The 17,469-nt window shown below is 46.7% G+C and overlaps 8 protein-coding genes across 8 annotated transcripts; 5 read left to right on the top strand and 3 right to left on the bottom strand.

Annotated features, from left to right (window-relative positions):
* Positions 1-569: 569 nt before the first annotated feature.
* On the bottom strand, positions 570-1,774 carry N7516_009860 (NIPSNAP family protein; the record flags this gene model as incomplete). Its single annotated transcript, XM_057222579.1, has 2 exons — positions 570-1,054; positions 1,117-1,774. The coding sequence occupies 2 exons, from the start codon at positions 1,772-1,774 to the stop codon at positions 570-572; spliced, it is 1,143 nt and encodes a 380-aa protein (XP_057069800.1).
* Positions 1,775-2,811: 1,037 nt separating this feature from the next.
* On the top strand, positions 2,812-3,612 carry N7516_009859 (pyridoxamine 5'-phosphate oxidase family protein; the record flags this gene model as incomplete). The annotated part of the gene is made up of 2 exons (XM_057222578.1): positions 2,812-2,928; positions 2,998-3,612. The coding sequence occupies 2 exons, from the start codon at positions 2,812-2,814 to the stop codon at positions 3,610-3,612; spliced, it is 732 nt and encodes a 243-aa protein (XP_057069799.1).
* Positions 3,613-4,089: 477 nt separating this feature from the next.
* On the top strand, positions 4,090-5,004 carry N7516_009858 (lipoyl(octanoyl) transferase LIP2; the record flags this gene model as incomplete). Its single annotated transcript, XM_057222577.1, has 1 exon — positions 4,090-5,004. The coding sequence occupies one exon, from the start codon at positions 4,090-4,092 to the stop codon at positions 5,002-5,004; it is 915 nt and encodes a 304-aa protein (XP_057069798.1).
* Positions 5,005-5,957: 953 nt separating this feature from the next.
* rho3 (Rho family GTPase RHO3) lies at positions 5,958-6,995 on the bottom strand (the record flags this gene model as incomplete). The annotated part of the gene is made up of 8 exons (XM_057222576.1): positions 5,958-6,076; positions 6,131-6,332; positions 6,397-6,518; positions 6,580-6,594; positions 6,664-6,680; positions 6,755-6,772; positions 6,836-6,886; positions 6,946-6,995. The coding sequence occupies 8 exons, from the start codon at positions 6,993-6,995 to the stop codon at positions 5,958-5,960; spliced, it is 594 nt and encodes a 197-aa protein (XP_057069797.1).
* A 1,032-nt stretch (positions 6,996-8,027) lies between these two features.
* Positions 8,028-9,668, top strand: N7516_009856 (uncharacterized protein; the record flags this gene model as incomplete). Its single annotated transcript, XM_057222575.1, has 4 exons — positions 8,028-8,071; positions 8,130-8,288; positions 8,346-8,406; positions 8,469-9,668. The coding sequence occupies 4 exons, from the start codon at positions 8,028-8,030 to the stop codon at positions 9,666-9,668; spliced, it is 1,464 nt and encodes a 487-aa protein (XP_057069796.1).
* A 2,900-nt stretch (positions 9,669-12,568) lies between these two features.
* On the top strand, positions 12,569-14,435 carry N7516_009855 (OTU family ubiquitin thioesterase; the record flags this gene model as incomplete). Its single annotated transcript, XM_057222574.1, has 7 exons — positions 12,569-12,843; positions 12,898-12,984; positions 13,053-13,116; positions 13,169-13,434; positions 13,517-13,788; positions 13,843-14,298; positions 14,360-14,435. The coding sequence occupies exons 1-7, from the start codon at positions 12,604-12,606 to the stop codon at positions 14,433-14,435; spliced, it is 1,461 nt and encodes a 486-aa protein (XP_057069795.1). The 5' UTR covers positions 12,569-12,603.
* A 1,379-nt stretch (positions 14,436-15,814) lies between these two features.
* Positions 15,815-16,677, bottom strand: N7516_009854 (uncharacterized protein; the record flags this gene model as incomplete). The annotated part of the gene is made up of 2 exons (XM_057222573.1): positions 15,815-16,023; positions 16,140-16,677. 2 exons carry the CDS (start codon positions 16,675-16,677, stop codon positions 15,815-15,817), a joined length of 747 nt encoding a protein of 248 aa, XP_057069794.1.
* A 197-nt stretch (positions 16,678-16,874) lies between these two features.
* Positions 16,875-17,063, top strand: N7516_009853 (uncharacterized protein; the record flags this gene model as incomplete). Its single annotated transcript, XM_057222572.1, has 1 exon — positions 16,875-17,063. The coding sequence occupies one exon, from the start codon at positions 16,875-16,877 to the stop codon at positions 17,061-17,063; it is 189 nt and encodes a 62-aa protein (XP_057069793.1).
* Between the last annotated feature and the right edge of the window lie 406 nt (positions 17,064-17,469).

Here is a 17,469-nt window from a genome sequence, read left to right as displayed (position 1 = left end):
TTTTCTGCCGGCGGAGAGAAGTGAGGTCTTAGATTAGATCGAGATGTTCATTTTTATATACATGGAGGGTATATAGATACTTGACTATAACACTTATTCTTCTCTTCTCCCAACTCAGCAATCCGTGTACAGCTGGACAGGTCAATATTCACCTACGTAACACCTCTCTGCCCAAGCGATCTAAGCGTTGCCAATGAAATTCCTCAAAGTGTTGAGATGAGCCAAAAAGTGGGGTTATCCGAGGGCACGAACGTTCCAAGATTGCTCAGACATCCGAGCTCAACGAATAATATGGGGAAACTGGCCTTGTAACTAATAAGAGAGTTGATGATTGGACTAATGGAATTGACACATGCTTAATGCCTAGGTACACAATACAGAATCGAGTGCAAAAGGGCCCAGTATCGCCATAACATGCATCCCGATGGAAAAGGAAATAAAGGTATGGGGGTAATAGCGATCTCGGTCAATACACCTCGCGACATGCTCGTTCAAAACAATGAAGATTCCCTGGATGTCAAGATCTAGAGAATAGGCCAAGTGAAATTGTTTCAGCTGACTCTCGCAATTTAGCCGACAGGGCTCCAGGGCATCGGGACAAGAATCCGGCTCTTCATGGTCTGGATCAAGGGAACGGTCTTGTGCACCGTCTCGGCCCAGCCTTCGACACTCCACGACTGCTCGCGGCAAATCTTGCGCTCCTCCAAGTTGGCAAACTGCCACAGGTGGTGCACTGTGTTTAGTTCGCCAATTTGCACAAACCATGCGCCTACACCCTCCATCACCTCACGACGAGCTTTAAGACCACGACGCCAGTGTGTCTCCCACTCCAAGAGATTGCCCGGGTGCAGTGTGTACGACCGAAGCTCAAACAGTCCACCGAGACGGCGAGGTGGGGTTGTGGGCCAGAACGAGAACTCCTGCATCAACGAAGTGCGCTTGCTCTTGATCAGGCTCTTGAGTTTGCGATCAAAGTCACGGAACTCCGGGTGTTCCGAGATCGTGTGGAGAGAGTCGTGGTAGCCTTCATAGCGTTGGTATTCCCAGATGTGGACTATTCAAGCAAGGTCGGAGTCAGCACACAGAAAATGATGGGATCGTTTGATCAGGGCTTACCAAAAGTATCATTATCGCCCACTTGCGTCCGCCAGCTGCCCACCAAGTTGACACGGTTCTCCTCGGTGCTTGCCATGCGGGGGTACCACTGGCCCACCAGATCCACATACTCATCAACCTTGTCGGGCTTAACATCGTGCATAACGATCGAATGGACGTATTTGCCGCGTGCTAGAACCTGTGAGAAGGAGCGCTCCATATCCTTGTCGAAATGTTGACCCTCCTTGGTGCCATAGATGAGCGAGGACAAAGGGCCACGTTTGGCCGCGGCTTCTTGTTGCTGATCATCCCCTAGATAGCGGTGCGTTGAGAGTGAGCCCAGTCCTTTCTGGTCAAGCGTCAAGGCAGCATCGAAAGTAGGGCGGATACAATCATGCCTGCTCGCATTGCTCACGTGTGGAGCAGTGGGAGCGTACTCACGGGGAGGGGAAGATGAAGAAGCAGAAGCATTGACAGACTGACTCTCTTGCTGTTCTCTTCTCAAACGAGCCTGTTCCAAGTTCTCGCGGAACTCCTTCTGCCGCCTGAGGTACTCCTCGGTCGACTGGGCTGTAATATCTCGAATAGAGGGAGAACGATAGGCCACGGCGGATGAACTGAATGGTCGCAAGAGTGAAGTCACCGATCGAGCTGAGCGGGCTGCGCGTGGACCCAACATGATGGTATGTGGAAAGACCAAGGGAGGGAAAATGCGCTTGACAATGATGGATCCAAGGTTGACCACAAGCTACCTAGGTAGGAAAATACGGTATATAATCAAGGGAGTGGGAAGAAGAGGGATACAAGTGAGAGAGGTGAAGATGGTAGAAACAAAGTGAAGAGGGGGAAGGATAGGAGAGTGGAGAGATGTAAGTGCAGGGATTAGGCTGGACTCCAGTTGTAGGAGGGTAAGTTGAAGAAGGGGGCGATGATCGGGGGATGTACCGATCGGATCGGAGTAACAGTAACAGTAACGAAAGGGAATACTGGACTGAATAGTAGAATTAACCCAATCACTGTAAATTGATTACAGTATGGAATACTCCGAGTACAATGTCAGATGCTAAAAACATGTGTCGATTTTGGTTAAAACGGTAGCTCTTTATGTGCGGGGAAGGAGCTTCCCCGAGTTCTTGGTATGGAGTAATACTGACGGGCTGTGTACCACTTGCCCAAATTTACAGCTGATCTGCCACTAAAATGTGGGTAATGATGACTTCGTCGAGATGTACTAAATACCATTGGGCTTCTGCAACCACGCTCGCCACTTATTATAGGCTAGTACTCATAGAGCTACCGAGTTTACGGAGCAGAGGCACGGCTGTTTTCTTCTACTCTACGGAGTATACTCTGCAATAATAACACAACATCCGACACATCTACCGTCATGACGTTGTCTGTGCTGTCTACACGCTCTTTCATATCACTTCTAATATGTGCGTACTAAGGTAGTTGCCTGGAGTATTCTGTCCTTACTCCACCGAAAAATCAGTCAAAAAAATAAAATCAAAACTGCCGTAAATCGGAGCATAGCCTGCAAGTAGGCTACCAACTTGGAGGCCAACATGAAGTGATGACGTTGTCGGATAAAGAGCGGGCACCTAAACCCTTTGGGTAACGGGACACCGCCCCCCGGGCAGATCTCGACCCTCATCTCCGGAGGTCCTAAACTTCACTATTACTGTTTTGGTGTTTTGGTACTTCAATCTTAAGAACATGGCTGAATCACTCAACCCCCCGCTTTCTTACGAGGCATCTGCGACAACCACTCATCCCCACGTCGCTACCTCGTTACCATCCGAGGTCATCTCGTGTCTCAAGAACTCCCGCTTCGTAGGTACAACACCACCATTACACAGATAAACCAGCCCACCAAATTAACCTTCTATCGCCCCAATCAAGCTTCACCTGGCAACATGCGATGACAAAACACCCCACATCTCATTGATGTCCTACACCTATCTCCCCTCAACCCCATTCGACCCGCGCCCCACCATCATCATGACCACGAACCCCGCATCGCGGAAAACAAACCACCTGTTGTCCAACCCGCGAGTCTCACTGCTGGTCCACGACTGGGTGTCGCATCGCCCACCGACGCGGGCTCCGACGCAAGGTGAACGCGACGGCTCCCCACCACCCGCTGCTACCCGCTCGTCTCTTGCCAGCCTGCTGCTCAACCTGAACACCAGCGCGCTCTCCAGCATCTCGACTACCATTACGGGCGAGGCCCAGTTCTTGGAGTCCGGCTCGGAGGAGGAATCGTGGTGCAAGGCTCGCCATCTGGAGAATAATACTTTCGAGGAGGAGGAGATCAACCTCTTCGGCCAACAGCAGCAGCAACAGGATCCTAACGCCAGACGGCCTAGCATTTCCATTGATACTGATGTGCGGGTCGTCACTGTAAGAGTCACTGAGGGTCGTATTGCGGATTGGAAGGGTGGTGTGCGCGACTGGGTTCTGCTTCCTGCGGAGCAGCAGGACTCTGGGCTGGTCAATGGCGTGGCTTCCTCATAGTTTGGGGTCAACATGCTCCAGTTTCAGTTTGTAATGCAATGAATTAGTGTATAGCAATGGACCTATGATTCCTACCGCATTGGTACTACATCCGCGACCAACTCGAGTCTAATTCGACACTTCGATTTAAGGAATGTTGCGCCAATGTATGATTCCCTCGGGCAGAATTTGTCTAAAATTGTCACCTTGTCAAATGGCTCGCGGGTCGCATGATTGTACAGGAATAGCAGAACTGAAATCAATACAACTAGCTGTAGATAGACTCGAAGTAGCCAGTGTCCAATGAATATAGACAGAGATCGAAGAGGGCCGCCGCTTATCAATCCTTATCGGAGCGTGCAGCTTCTCCGCAACAACCGAACCTCGTACGCCGCGGAAAACGCAACCTTTCTCCCACAACCCTACAATGCACTGAGATATCCAATTCCCATACATCAAAGACCTCAACCGTATCTCACCACCAAAAAACCACCCAAAATGAGACTCGCACACCTTCACCTCCCCCACACAACGCCCTTCAGCCGTGTCTCTCACATCCAACAAGCCCTCACAACCCGGCTCCTCACACACAAAAAGCTCGCCTCCCCAGGCTCAATATCCTCCCAAGAGCCGAACAATCCAAGCACTACACTATCCAAAACCCCACCACCGCCTCCAGACCCAACAATCATCACCTTCACCCCAAACCCCGTCTACACCACCGGCCGTCGCGACCTCCCACCTTCAAACACAAGCCCGCCCTCCACATCAAACCCTATTCTCTCCCTACCCCCAGCCCTGGAACCAATCCGCTCCCTCTTCACCCCGCACGGAAACCAACCCGCAAGGGCAGAGTACCACCCAACTCTCCGCGGCGGACAGACAACCTACCACGGGCCCGGCCAAATGGTCGCATACACGATCCTGGATCTCAAGAGACTGGGTCTAACGCCCCGGTGTCACATCCGTGTTCTGGAGAATAGTGTCATCGATCTACTAAATAGCTATGGGGTTAAAGGGTTTACGACAGAAGACCCGGGGGTGTGGGTGAAGCCCATCGCAGAATCGGAATCGGAATCGGAATCAGGATCAGGATCACAACCGAGGAAGATCACGGCCGTGGGGGTGCATTTACGACGCAATATCAGCAGTTTTGGAATCGGGCTGAATGTCACGGATGAGCCGATGTGGTTCTTTAAGCAGATTGTGGCTTGTGGGCTGGAGGGCAAGGAGGCAACTAGTCTGCAGGGTGTGGGTGTTCCGGGATTGGAGGTTGGGGATGTTGCTGCTGCATTTGTGGAGAAGTTTGTTAGTCGGGTTAATGCTGATTTTGCATGTGGGGAGGATTCGCATGGGGAGAAGATTGATGAGGTTTATCGGGTTCGGGAGGAGGATTTGCTGAATGATGTCTAGTATAGAGCTTGTGTTTGTGGATGTTCTGCTTGGATGATGCGGGGTATGCGGGGCTTGTTGCATCAATGCTATGTTGATGTTGCTTGGTTGTTTCATCATGCTCGATAGCTCAGCTGTCGGGCTTTCGGGCTTGTATAACCTATATGTACGATGATGTATGTATCCTAGCTGGTACTTCGGATGGGGAGGTGTGCTTCGTAATTTGGCTGAATGATCTGGGTCACGTTGAGGATGCAATGTAAGAAGCCCAACAAGGAATCTCATTATGTACGCAGCTGTATTCTAAATGTAGTTACAATGCAAATTATGCCACATAAGGCAAGCAAAAACAAAAGACGGAGAAACACAAAGCCCTTGAAAGTTATTGAGCAAAACGAATGAAAAGGTACTGCCAGCAGAAAAGCAACTTAGCATGAAGTATCTTCATTGGTAAAATTGGGTGATAAGGTACCTTTCCATAAGTACCCTTATGGCGGTGAGCTGGAAGCGGTGAGAAGATGGCTGAGAACTTTCGATTGACTGAAGTAGAAAATATTACAAAAATACTACATAAACAACCCTACAAAATCCAATGAAAATCATATTTATATATCATAGTTAGGAGTCAAATACCCAACCTCGCTGAAATGCTCGGAACACAGAGATCCGGAGTTATGCAATCATGCAATCAACATAGACCGATTTCTATGTGGTCTGAATGGAGTAGACATTGTCTACTCCGGAGAAGAAGAAAAAAAGTGGAAAGCAAGCTCAAAACACCGAATGCATGGGGGAATCAACAAATCCAATCGGGATAAACGTGGGGAGGAACTAAAGACAAGAAGAGGGCGAAGAAAGGGGGAAGAAAGGATGGGGGGCCTTCCAAGGATGGATATCCAGCCAGTAAAAGAAGGCCAATGTCACAGACATAGAGGGTTACCGTGCGTATCAGGAGTATACTGCAAGTCATCACCTCACAGAATGATGCACTGAGAATCGGAGGATGAGCTCCCGCCCGCATTAACCTCGAGGGCAACCTTAGCAGCCTCGTAGAAGCTTTCTCTGATTCCGCGATTTTGAACCGCAGAGCATTCTAAAAATAACATAAGCTATGTGATCATATATAGATAAATTAAAGAACACTCACCCAGGTACTTCACGGCACCAATCTCCTTTGCCTTTGCTAGGCCCTGGTCGAAGCTGATGGAGTTGGGGTTGTCGTTCATATCTTCGTCCTTGCGCAGATCGCACTTGAGTGCTGTCAGGACAACGCGCACACCAGGGCAGTTCTCGTTAATCTCGGCGATCCATTTCGACGACACGTTCTCGAAGGAGTCAGGGCTGTCGACCTATTTATCAGAGCTTGTTAGCCTTATATCCGGTGGTGTCTGAGAGGGAGAGCATTGTGCTTACACTGAAGCAGAGCATCAGCACATGTGTGTCCTCGTAGGACAGCGCTCGCAATCGGTCGAACTCTTCTTGGCCAGCGGTATCCCATAACGAGAGCTCCACATGTATATTGTCGACGAAGATATCTAGGGTGCGTGTGAGTTTCGAGGATCGTGATTAGGGGAGGAGAGCGGGGTAATTATGTACCATGCACGTAGTTTTCTATATTTCTCCGATGTTAGCGATGCGGGTTCAGGAAATTAATTTAACTTTAGGGGAATGCGCGCATACCAAAGACCGTAGGCTCACTGAACACAGACAATAACTAGAGTCAGTAACCTGTGTTGAAAAAGTATGCTCCGAAGATAATAGAATTCCTTACTAGACCGTCGGGAAGAACCTAGTCAAAGTCCGTTAGCTATGCTACCATTCATCCGAGACGAGTGAGGGGGAGATTGCGCACCCACGAGTAAACACATTCAGCGCAGATGTCTTGCCGCAAGCACCATCGCCTCTGGAATAATGTCAGACCAATCGCCAATAATAAGCGGGGAAATTCCGATCAAAACTAACAGCAGCACCATCTTGCGCTGGACCACCTTCTGTCGGCCGCACAGCTGCATTGCGCAAAGTGATTCAGGAGACGCGGAGTAAGGAGATAAGGGAGGATAATGGACAGTATGTCAAGGTATTATTTGTTGGTTCGTAAAGCGTTACTCGTATAAGAGTTGGGAACAATTATGTGACAGTAGAAGAATGAGGTTGTTGTCGGGGGAAGATTCCAGGACTGGCTGAGTCGATGACATCGAGCACTGAAGGGCCTAAGGGATCGGCGAATAGCGCCAGCCCCCTTCTGGTCCACCTAAGAGATTTTTTTTTTTTTTTTTTTTTTTTTTTTTTTACCTTTTGATAGTTTGTCTGTTAAATCAAGTCTATTTTAGAACAAGTCTCATACGATAAGTTTGATTGGGCATGTTCCTGGATATTCTAAGGTCTTGGGGCTTATACTCCCCGCAGACTTTCTATGAATTCGTACTCTGTAGGGAGTACATGGCCTCTTCTTGGACTTTTTCATACAAGTTTACCTTGGCTTTCTTCCTAGTTACTGCATATTAAAGCTCACATTTAGCTTTTAATATGTGGATAGCCTAATAGCACTGCAATAATCGACATACCAAGCCCCTGATAGGTAAGAAAGCTAATAGGATGCAAATATTTAGGTGGAACTCTTAATTTCATTTCTGATGTGGCCTAATTTATCAACCTAATTTCAGACGCTTGGAATAATTCATATATTCACATTGTAGGCAGCTAACTAATTGTAAGTAACTAACTAGATAGGTTTCCTTCACATAGGCCGGTGATTCAATGGAGTGAGACAATAAGTGGAAAATAATAATAATAATAAACTAGTCAAGTGTAGCATTGAATGAGCATAGACAATCATTATTCAAACAAACTGAATTAATATTGTTGGCATATAAACATACAATGTACAAGAGTAGTTCTAAGTCAGTAGTCTCCTCACGATAGTCAAGGCGGAAAGCTCCCAGCTGTTATCTGACCCAGCTTCTCCAACACTCCAACCCCACCACTTTGCGACCCTCTCTATCCTAACCACCCTTCTTCTCTGTTCGAAATATCACACGCCCAAGATGTCTGACGATGATGATTTCATGCAGGATTCTGGGGATGAGGAGTATTGGTCCCTTGTACACTCTACCTTCGAGACCGAGAGCTGACCGTTCAAATCACAGTTATGACTTCGAATATGAGGATGCAGATGACGACGAATCCGGTGACATCGGAATCGAGAACAAATACTACAATGCCAAGCAGATCAAGGTCGACAATCCAGAAGAGGCAGTGGACGAGTTCCTAGGCATAGCGCCCATGGAACAAGACAAAAGCGACTGGTAATTTGTTGGCTCCAAGGCTAATCGCAACAACCGTCGCTAACTATGAGAACACAGGGGATTCAAAGGTCTCAAGCAGGCCATCAAGCTGGAATTCAAGCTCGGGCGATACAGCGATGTAACCTCATGTCCCAAAAACCGATCTAGCTGTCTAGATACTGACTCCCATCTCTTTATTAGACCGTCGCACATTACCGGGAACTGCTCACATACGTCAAATCCGCTGTTACACGGAACTACTCCGAGAAATCGATCAACAATATGCTCGATTTCATCGAGAAAGGGTCCGACAATGCAGAGGCGTACCAATGCATGGAGGAATTCTACTCTCTGACCCTCGAATCATTCCAAAACACAAACAACGAGCGCCTTTGGCTGAAGACAAACATTAAACTGGCTCGTCTGTGGCTAGAGCGAAAGCAATATGGCCAGCTCGGCAAGAAGATGCGGGAACTGCACCGGGCATGCCAGCGAGAGGACGGATCGGACGACACCAGCAAAGGAACATACCTGCTCGAGCTCTACGCCCTTGAGATCCAGATGTCTGCCGAAACAAAGAATAACAAACGACTGAAGGCCTTGTACCAGCGCGCGCTCCGAGTACGGTCGGCAGTGCCCCATCCCAAGATCATGGGCATTATCCGGGAATGTGGAGGCAAGATGCACATGAGCGAAGAGAACTGGAAGGAGGCACAGAGTGATTTCTTCGAGTCGTTCCGAAATTACGACGAGGCGGGTTCGATGCAACGAATCCAGGTTCTCAAATACCTGGTCTTAACAACCATGCTTATGAAGTCGGACATCAACCCCTTCGATTCTCAAGAAACCAAGCCATACAAGAATGACCCCCGTATTTCAGCGATGACCGACCTGGTGGATTCCTTCCAGAGGGACGACATCCATGCATACGAGGATGTGCTGAGCAAACATCCGGACGTCTTGGCTGATCCTTTCATTGCGGAGAACATCGACGAGGTTAGCCGCAACATGCGTACCAAGGCCGTGCTTAAATTGATTGCCCCCTACACCCGGTTTTCGCTGCAATTTATCTCCAAACACATCAAGGTCTCTGTGCCCGAGGTGTTGGACATTCTCAGTTTCCTCATCCTTGACAAAAAGCTCAATGCCAAGATTGACCAGGATAGTGGAACGGTGGTAGTGGAGAGTGCGAGTGACGTGGAGCGGCTGCGAGCTGTGGGAGAGTGGAGCTCCGCGCTGCGCAACCTCTGGCAAACAACTTTGAACGGTGAGGGGTTGCGTGCAAACGAACCCTCTCAAGGCTCCATTTTCCAATCGATTCTTGGAGACGATGGTATACGATCGGGCCCCCGTGTACGTAAGGATGGCCGAGGTAAAATGCCAGGCAAATGGTTGTTCTAGGCCATCCTTTTCGAAGCGGTTGCAAAGGGATTTTTTTTTAAGCGCTCTTCTTCCACGTGCGCATATGCGAGCCGCGTGGGAAACAAAGAAAGAGCTCACACCGGTTCTTTGTTGACTTGGGCTTACTGGCGAACAGGAAAAATTCAGACCCGCTATTTAGAGTTGGTCTGACAGCGCTAAAATCACGATAAGATGAACTCTTTTATGTTTCTGATCCTTTTTTTTTTTTTTTTTTTTTTTTTATAGTGGATGTACCGAGTATGTTGTAGTGGATTGGATGTGTAGGATGTAGTATTGTAATGTAGGAATATTACTGCCTAGTTCCAAATCCTTGCCGGGAAAGATCCACTTGGATGTACGGAGTAGTCTCACGCCAGTTAGGAAGCTTAACCTTGTGAAATATATATATATACTACCTCTTTATATACTCAGGTAATAGCAGGCTATAAATTACAACCCGGGAACACAAAGTCCGATACAAAGAAAAAGAATAAATAAAGCAATAAAGCAATATTAGGGGAACCCTGCGAAGAACCAAAGACAGGTGAACACATTTCCTTATCTCCTATACGGAGTAGGGATTGCATGATTGTGCATCAGGTACGGGGCCTTTCTACCGAGGTCTTTCCGATTTCTTTCTTCCGTCGAACCCATGTAGAACCCATGTAGAACTTATGTACGGAGTAGCCTCACTCGGATCCGAGGTTGGATATCGAATTCCTTGGAGTATATGAGCTCTATACGCGCCTAGGCTGGTGGAAATCACAATCACATCAACAAAGAAACTCGAGAAATCGCTCGGCCTATCAAAGATATCCGAGCACCAGGTCGGGTGATGAAACAATTCCTATCACGGCCAAAACCCTAACCAACATGCAAGTAAAAATACAACATAGTAAAATAGTTAAAAAAGAAAGAAAAATCAAATAAAAACAAGTACTCCGTAATGCCATCATCGGTCCCGAAAATAGCGGACAAGAAAGAAAAGAGAAAAGGAAAAGAAAAAAGAAAAGAAAAAACGAAAAGCAAATGCCGTATGCATCAAATCGGGGGGCTGCACCAATCATGAGGGGGCCAACATCAAACGAAATATCCCAGACCTCAGCCTTGGAGATTTTTCAAACCCCGCGTTGGGGGCCTTTTATCCTTAATATATATTGCTTTTTTTTTTCTTTGCTTTGCTTTTTCTTTTTTCTGTGCCTTTGCTGTTATATACCCAGTTAGGTGAGTCCGTGGATATATTCTGGAGCTCCGATTAGTCCGAAGCGTCAATTGGGAGGGGATGTGGAGTGATAATAAGGGATTTGATAGTTGATCCGATGCATATACCTGGGCAATAATATAATCAATATTGCATATCCATGGATGTATACGGAGTAGTTGGGAAGATAAAGAACCTAGAATATACGTATCCCATCATATTTATTCTTACCTGTATTTATCTATATAGATAGTATTAGTTGATAGTTAACTCCAGGGGTTTGTGGGTATATGGGATTGTACCTCCTAATGTACAACATCGAAGTATGTACGGAGTACAACCTATGTACAACCTTAAGGATGTACTACAACAACATTATTATAATCAAGTCAAGGGGAAAATGCCTAGGTAAAAGGAAAAGGATGTTTTACGCGAGAATGTTTGTGTTGTTCGATCAGCATCTTCAGACATCTGTATGGACGGAGGTAACTGGGGCACGGTGCATCAGTGCATCGTTACTTCATACTGTTATTATTATTATATTATTATTATTATTATCTCTTTTCTTTTCTTTTCCTTTTTTTTTTTTCTCTAAACAACTTTTTTCTTTTTCTTTTCGAATTCATTTCTCTGAATTTCAATATTCCAATTACCATATAGTTAGAGAGGGAAACAAGTAGGTTGAAACTTCCTCTACTTTTTTTTTTTTCCTTCTCTACCTCTTTACCTCTTTACCGATTATCCTCCTCTCTCCCCGCAAAAACTCCCCTTCCCCCCAAATCTCTCTCTTTCTCCCACAACTCTATCCAGAACTTTTGGAGATCGTCCTTTTTAACCTTAAGACTCTTTCTCTACTGTGTCTCAGATTTTGACATTTTCTCGATCTCACTCGGCACTGATCATCTCATCGGGGTCATACAACCTTGAAAGGTAAGCAACTTCCCCCGCCCTTTTCTTTCTTTTGTCATTGTGTGTCATACAACTCTTTTATTTTCATTTCTTTTGGCCCCTTTTTTTTTCTTTTTTCTTTTTTTTTTTATTGTCACAGCCTTCTGGATCTCCATTCAATTCTCCGGAATCCATATCCGCTCAATCATCTGGAAAATCAGAACTCTTGGGATCCCTGTCTTACCAATCTGGTTTTGGTTCGTGCACCCCTCCATCAGGAGCCGTTTCCAACCGGCTGATATCCTTTTTCCCGTGGTGACTCCTGACATTCTTCCCCGTTTCCCTCTCTCCACAATGACATTGTGATATTCCCTTTTGGCTTCTGGACTTTTCATCACAAAACTTCTTTTACATGCCCCAATCAGAGTGGGAGAACTGCCTGTCCTAAGAGGCTCGTAGTACACCCTTTCTTTTTGTCCTATCTTTCTCCTTGTATCCATCCTCCTATAGGTGCCTCCGGGTGCTTGTGGGCTTGATTTAACCTGACTGCTATGCATGTTTTGCGTCTGGATCATCATACTGAAACTCTGATAGTAATAGCCGATCTGCTGTGCTGGGACACACTTCAGTGTCGTACAAGGCAAAAAGTGTTGAGCCGTATTTCCCCATTCTAAGGAAATGTCCATTCGATCTGTATGTCAACTTATTTTTTTACATTTATATTTTTTGTTCTTCCTCAGGTTAAGTTTCTTTCTTTTTTTTTCTAACATCGTCAGAAAACCTTGACATAATAACCACTACGTGGACTCTTCGATCTCGAATAAGCACAACTTCAAACCGTGTGCGATGTCCTTATCAAAACCTACTTGGAATCATTTCGGTATTCATCAGCCGTTCCCGGAAAAGCAGAATCCCGTTGATTTTTACCGGGACGCCCTTTCCTCGTCTTTTCTTTCTCCTGTGGCCCTTTCATTATCAGCTGCTTTCTCCCCAATCTCTTCCAACTCCGCCAATATGAATGCTCTCTCGGCAGACGAGATGGAGCGCTTTCAGAAGCTTTCCAACAGCTACCAGCCGGAAGTCCAGGTATTTGGTTTCGATTATCCCGATCTGCAGCAATGGCTGACACCATGTCGACAGGGCCCCCTTGTCTCAACCAAACAGTCTAGCCACAGCATCGCCTTGGATTACTCGAATGCGGATCCAACTCTAGCTACAAAGACAAATGTAAGCTTTGGTGGCTTGAGCCTCCTGTGTTACCATAATGTGTCTCGCATCTAACTTGTTACTCGCAGGCGCTTGCTATCACCCATCCCGAATGCCGTATCATGAAAGGCGATGGGAATTGTGGCTGGAGAGGTATGGTCATCTTCATTTGATATGAGGTGTATTTCATACTAATTCTATACAGCTGTGGCATTTGGTTATTTCGAGACCCTTTTCGCCCTTCGAGACACCCTCCGGATCGAGGCGGAGATTCGGAGAATGAAGTCTCTTACTACGCTTTTGGAACGGGTCGGCCTGTCGGATTCCATTTACGAGATCTTTGTCGATGCCACAGAAGATGTCCTCAACCGAACCCAGGCTGCTATCCAAAATGGCGCTCAGGACGAGTCTTTCCTTGTCGAGGCCTTCAATGAGGGTTACTGCTCTGATGCTATCATTACCCACTTCCGAGTAAGTTTTTTTTTCCCTTTGGATGATTCTTGCCCTTCCATTTCCTTGTTACCGGTCGTAAACTGATTGTCTCGCCTTGCAGATCTTGACTAGCGCGTGGATGAAGCTCAACCCGAACCGGTACCAGGCTTTCCTTCCTATGCCACTGAACCAGTACTGCAGCTCGCGGATAGACCTAGTGAAGACCGAAATCGACGAAGTTGGCCTCCAGGCACTGATCGACGGTGTGATCGAAGGCTCTGGATTTGGCGTCGAAATTCTTTATCTCGACCGAAGTGAAGGCGACGTCGTGACACCCCACCAACTATCCTCTAATAGTCCTAATGGTGCAACAATCCGTCTCCTATACAGACCGTGAGTTAATTTAGCAGTTAACAAGTGTGGTACCGATTTTAACATTTCCCACAGAGGCCATTATGATCTCCTTTACCCAGTTGAAGCTTTGAATATGGCACCCATAGTTAACCTCCAATACGGAATGACGTCCGACTACTCCCCCTGGGATCAAGCTGCTCTCGGGTTCGACGTTAATTCAAGCTTAATGGCCATTCCCAATCTGATGCAGGACACATCCTTTGGGATGGGCGCTCCCATGTCTCCAATGTCTTCTGTCTCGCCAACCCCCGCCAGTCCATTCCGCATGTCCCCGCAACAAGATATGTACCAATCGCCTATGCCGACCCATGCACCCATTCCGTCGATTCCTGTCTCTCCTCCCCCACAACTCCCGCCACCATCCTCCGCCCCGCCACCGATGACCTCGTTGCCTAGTCGGTCATCCGACGGCCCGCAGATTCGCCTGAATCCATTGGTGATGAAACCCAATCTCAGTCGTTCGTTGCCAGTCACGACGCCTTTCAAAAAGTGAGTTTTGTCGAGGTTATTCATAGTATAATTGGTGTCGTTATTGACTTTTCTCTCTTAGTTCCCCATATAACCAAGCCCATTTCCAGAATTCCGACTTTGAACCCATCCATTGGGAACCACATGAACGAAAATAAAACTTTCCGGTGCATGACAAGAGCCGTGGATCTCGTTTCCTTTCTCATTTCTTCATAATGATCATCCTGGGTTAATTGGCTCGACTCGTATCATGGTTTTGTGGTCAGCACATGTCTCTTTCGACCTCTTCCCTTTCGGGTCTAGAGATCGGCTTCGTTCACATTACCCCCCCCCTTTTCTTATCCCCTTCGTCTTCCTCAACTTCTTCACTTCTCTTCTCAATGATTGTCCTCTTTAGCGTGGTGCAGCGCGTTGCATGGTACGAGCGTTCTCGCCCAGATTGTTTCTTTTCCATCGTTTTCAACCTCGGGGTCTTCTTTTCTGTTCTCTGTTCTTTTTCTTTTCTCGTTTTTTTTTAGGGCTCTGGAACTGCAAGAAATGCATTACTATTGAACCATAGCTATCTTTAGGTATACGAGTAGAATGTAAATTTGCTAGACGTTGTAACTGTCCTTGTTTTCTATTGGATAGAATATTTCACAGATGGTAGAATATGATCTAGCCCAATTCGGATGATTGCAGGGTCAAGCTTTGTCTATAAATCCAGTCCTCATTCTACCTGTAGAATCCTAATTTATCTCTTCCTTTCATTTACATACACAAAAGAACCTCTACCTCGGCAATGGAAGAATAAAACCTAACCGAGCGTCTGCTTCAACGCCTTAAAACCACTCTGTCGGGCATCCATTAATGTCCGAAATAATTCTAGCAAGGAGTGTCGCCGATCCAGACTTCGGAATCAAGCCGACGAGTCTTTTCTTTACAAAGTGGAGTCCTCGATGGCCCCATAAACACTTCATATGTACTCCGTAGAGGATTATCATCCCTGCTTCTCTGCTCCCTGATCTTCGGTCCTCTCCCTATTTTCGACACCGGTACATTAATGGCGGTAGGGGTTCATCCTGGTTCAATATTCCTTTCTGATGCAACTAATGATAGCAAAAGGTTGCATGGAACTCGTTGTGTCGACGTGTCCGATGTTCATGTCAATCCCTTCCGCGATCTGCCGAGAATCCTGGTAGTAGGTACTTTGGTATTGTGCATGGGATAGGATCGTCTCGCTCAATTCGGATGCAGAGCTTGATGGGTGGATATCTTCCTTATAGTTAGTTAGCCCCGGAGTCTAGCCCGAGTCCTGCAGGACTCGGGCTTTTATTTGATTGGGTATATTTATATTTTATTCAATTAATGTGAATGTCTCAAATAAAAGTACCGTACTTAAATGTGGGATTTTATTTTATTTTTTCCCCAAAAAGAAAAAAAAACAAACAAAAAAAAAAAAAAAACAAAGTACTTTGATCGTCAAATTTAACATCTGGAGATTCCTCGGGATGACGTCGGTCGGATGTGAAGTTGTTCTAGAAGCCGAAGTACAAAGTCATTTCCCACTAAATAACTGAATCACTGCATTCGGAAGTGCCTTAATAACCTGCCACAGCACATACAGTGTATCACTCCTTACAGAACTGGCATATGCCGCCGGACGGGAAGGGATGTCTGCAGCGACGAGAATCGTATTTACCAGAGCGGCAGAGTAATGTTCACGCAGGTACCCAGCGACGAGATCGTGTCCGTTTGTAATTCCAGCTATAGAGTCTCTCAGCATGTACATCTACATCCATTTGGTTTATAAACCAAATTCGAGTCCTGAATCCAAAAAGAAAAAGAAAAAGAAAAGGAAAAAGAAAAAAAAAGAAACTTACCACTAGTCCATAAATTCCCATCCCTAGCAACCCTAACCGAATCATCCCAGGTCTTCGCCTCAGGAAACCTCCTCCTCATCTCAGGAATCAACAACCGCGGCGCCGTAACTTCCCTCCCCGCCACAATCCCAGCGTACCCGATAACAAATGCCCCGGTGCAGATACTCAAGATGGGCGTGTCGGCCGCGAAATGTGCGCGCACGAAGTCCAGGTATTCTTCTGCTGGCGGCATGGATTTTGGCGGCGGACCGGGGATTAGCAGGATGTCCAATTTCCCTGGGGAAACGGCGGAGTCTGTGAGTGAGTTGGTTAATTGGAGGGACATCTGTGAGGTCGTGTTGACTGTTTTGTTGGGTCCGTTCTGGGCGATGTAGTGGATCTCGCAGGGTCGGCCTAGGTCGATCATTGGTTGTGGGAGGGAGCATTCTTTGAGGTATTCTGGGGTTGTCATGTAGAGGAGGTCCACGGCGGATAGGTCAAGGAGTTGCACAGTTCCTACTAGGAGGACGCCGACTCGGAGGGGGGTGGCGGTGGACATGGTTGTGTGTATGGTTGTGGGGGTGGAGGGAAAGGAAGGGGAGGGAAGGTTGGGAGATCTTGAAGTTTGGGATCGGAAGTTTGAGATCTTGAAGTTTGACTCCAGCAGAGTGGGTTTTATCACATTGCTCTGAGAAGGTCAGATGTCGATTCTTTTGCACCTGATGTTTCTTGGGAAACCACTATCCAACAGATGACATGCGTCTGAAAGTCCAGCTGCTGCTCTTTAGCACTGGATTTGATAATCTCCGGACAAATTTGCGCATAACCGCGCAAGTTGAGTTGTTTTACAGTGAAGATGGGTTTCACATTGGCAGCACAAAGTGGAAAATCACCGTTGCAATGGTCCTGATTGAGGTATTCGCTCATAATGAGTTCATCTTGTGATCTATCCCAATTGGAAAAACCAATTCAAAATAAAAATATATCCAAAATATTCTAATCATATTGCAACTAAAAACCATTGTGATATCTCGGACTAAACCCGAGCCCGAAAATAAGATTTCTCCCACCTGACGCCGTTCCGCACCGGCTTGGGGGCTTCGAGATGACATTGCCGACCTTCTGTAGACCTTTGGATTTTATTGGATTTTATTGGAATTTGTCTCCGATAATAAGAAAGGTGTTTGCTAATATTTAATAGATAAATACGGTGTTTATATTGTGTTTACTTCAAGAAATCCAATTCTATGACTCCTCGACAACTTTGACAAGGTTTCCCCGCAATATCAAAACTCTCGGGAGAAGTTAGGCCCACCCCAAATTCGGGGAAGGCCCTCGGCCTTCTCCCCCC

This window comes from Penicillium verrucosum (assembly GCF_028828655.1).
Source record: "Penicillium verrucosum strain IBT 35672 chromosome Unknown utg000004l_segment0_segment0, whole genome shotgun sequence".
NCBI lineage: Eukaryota > Fungi > Ascomycota > Eurotiomycetes > Eurotiales > Aspergillaceae > Penicillium > Penicillium verrucosum.
This window is presented reverse-complemented; position numbering and strand designations above follow the sequence as displayed.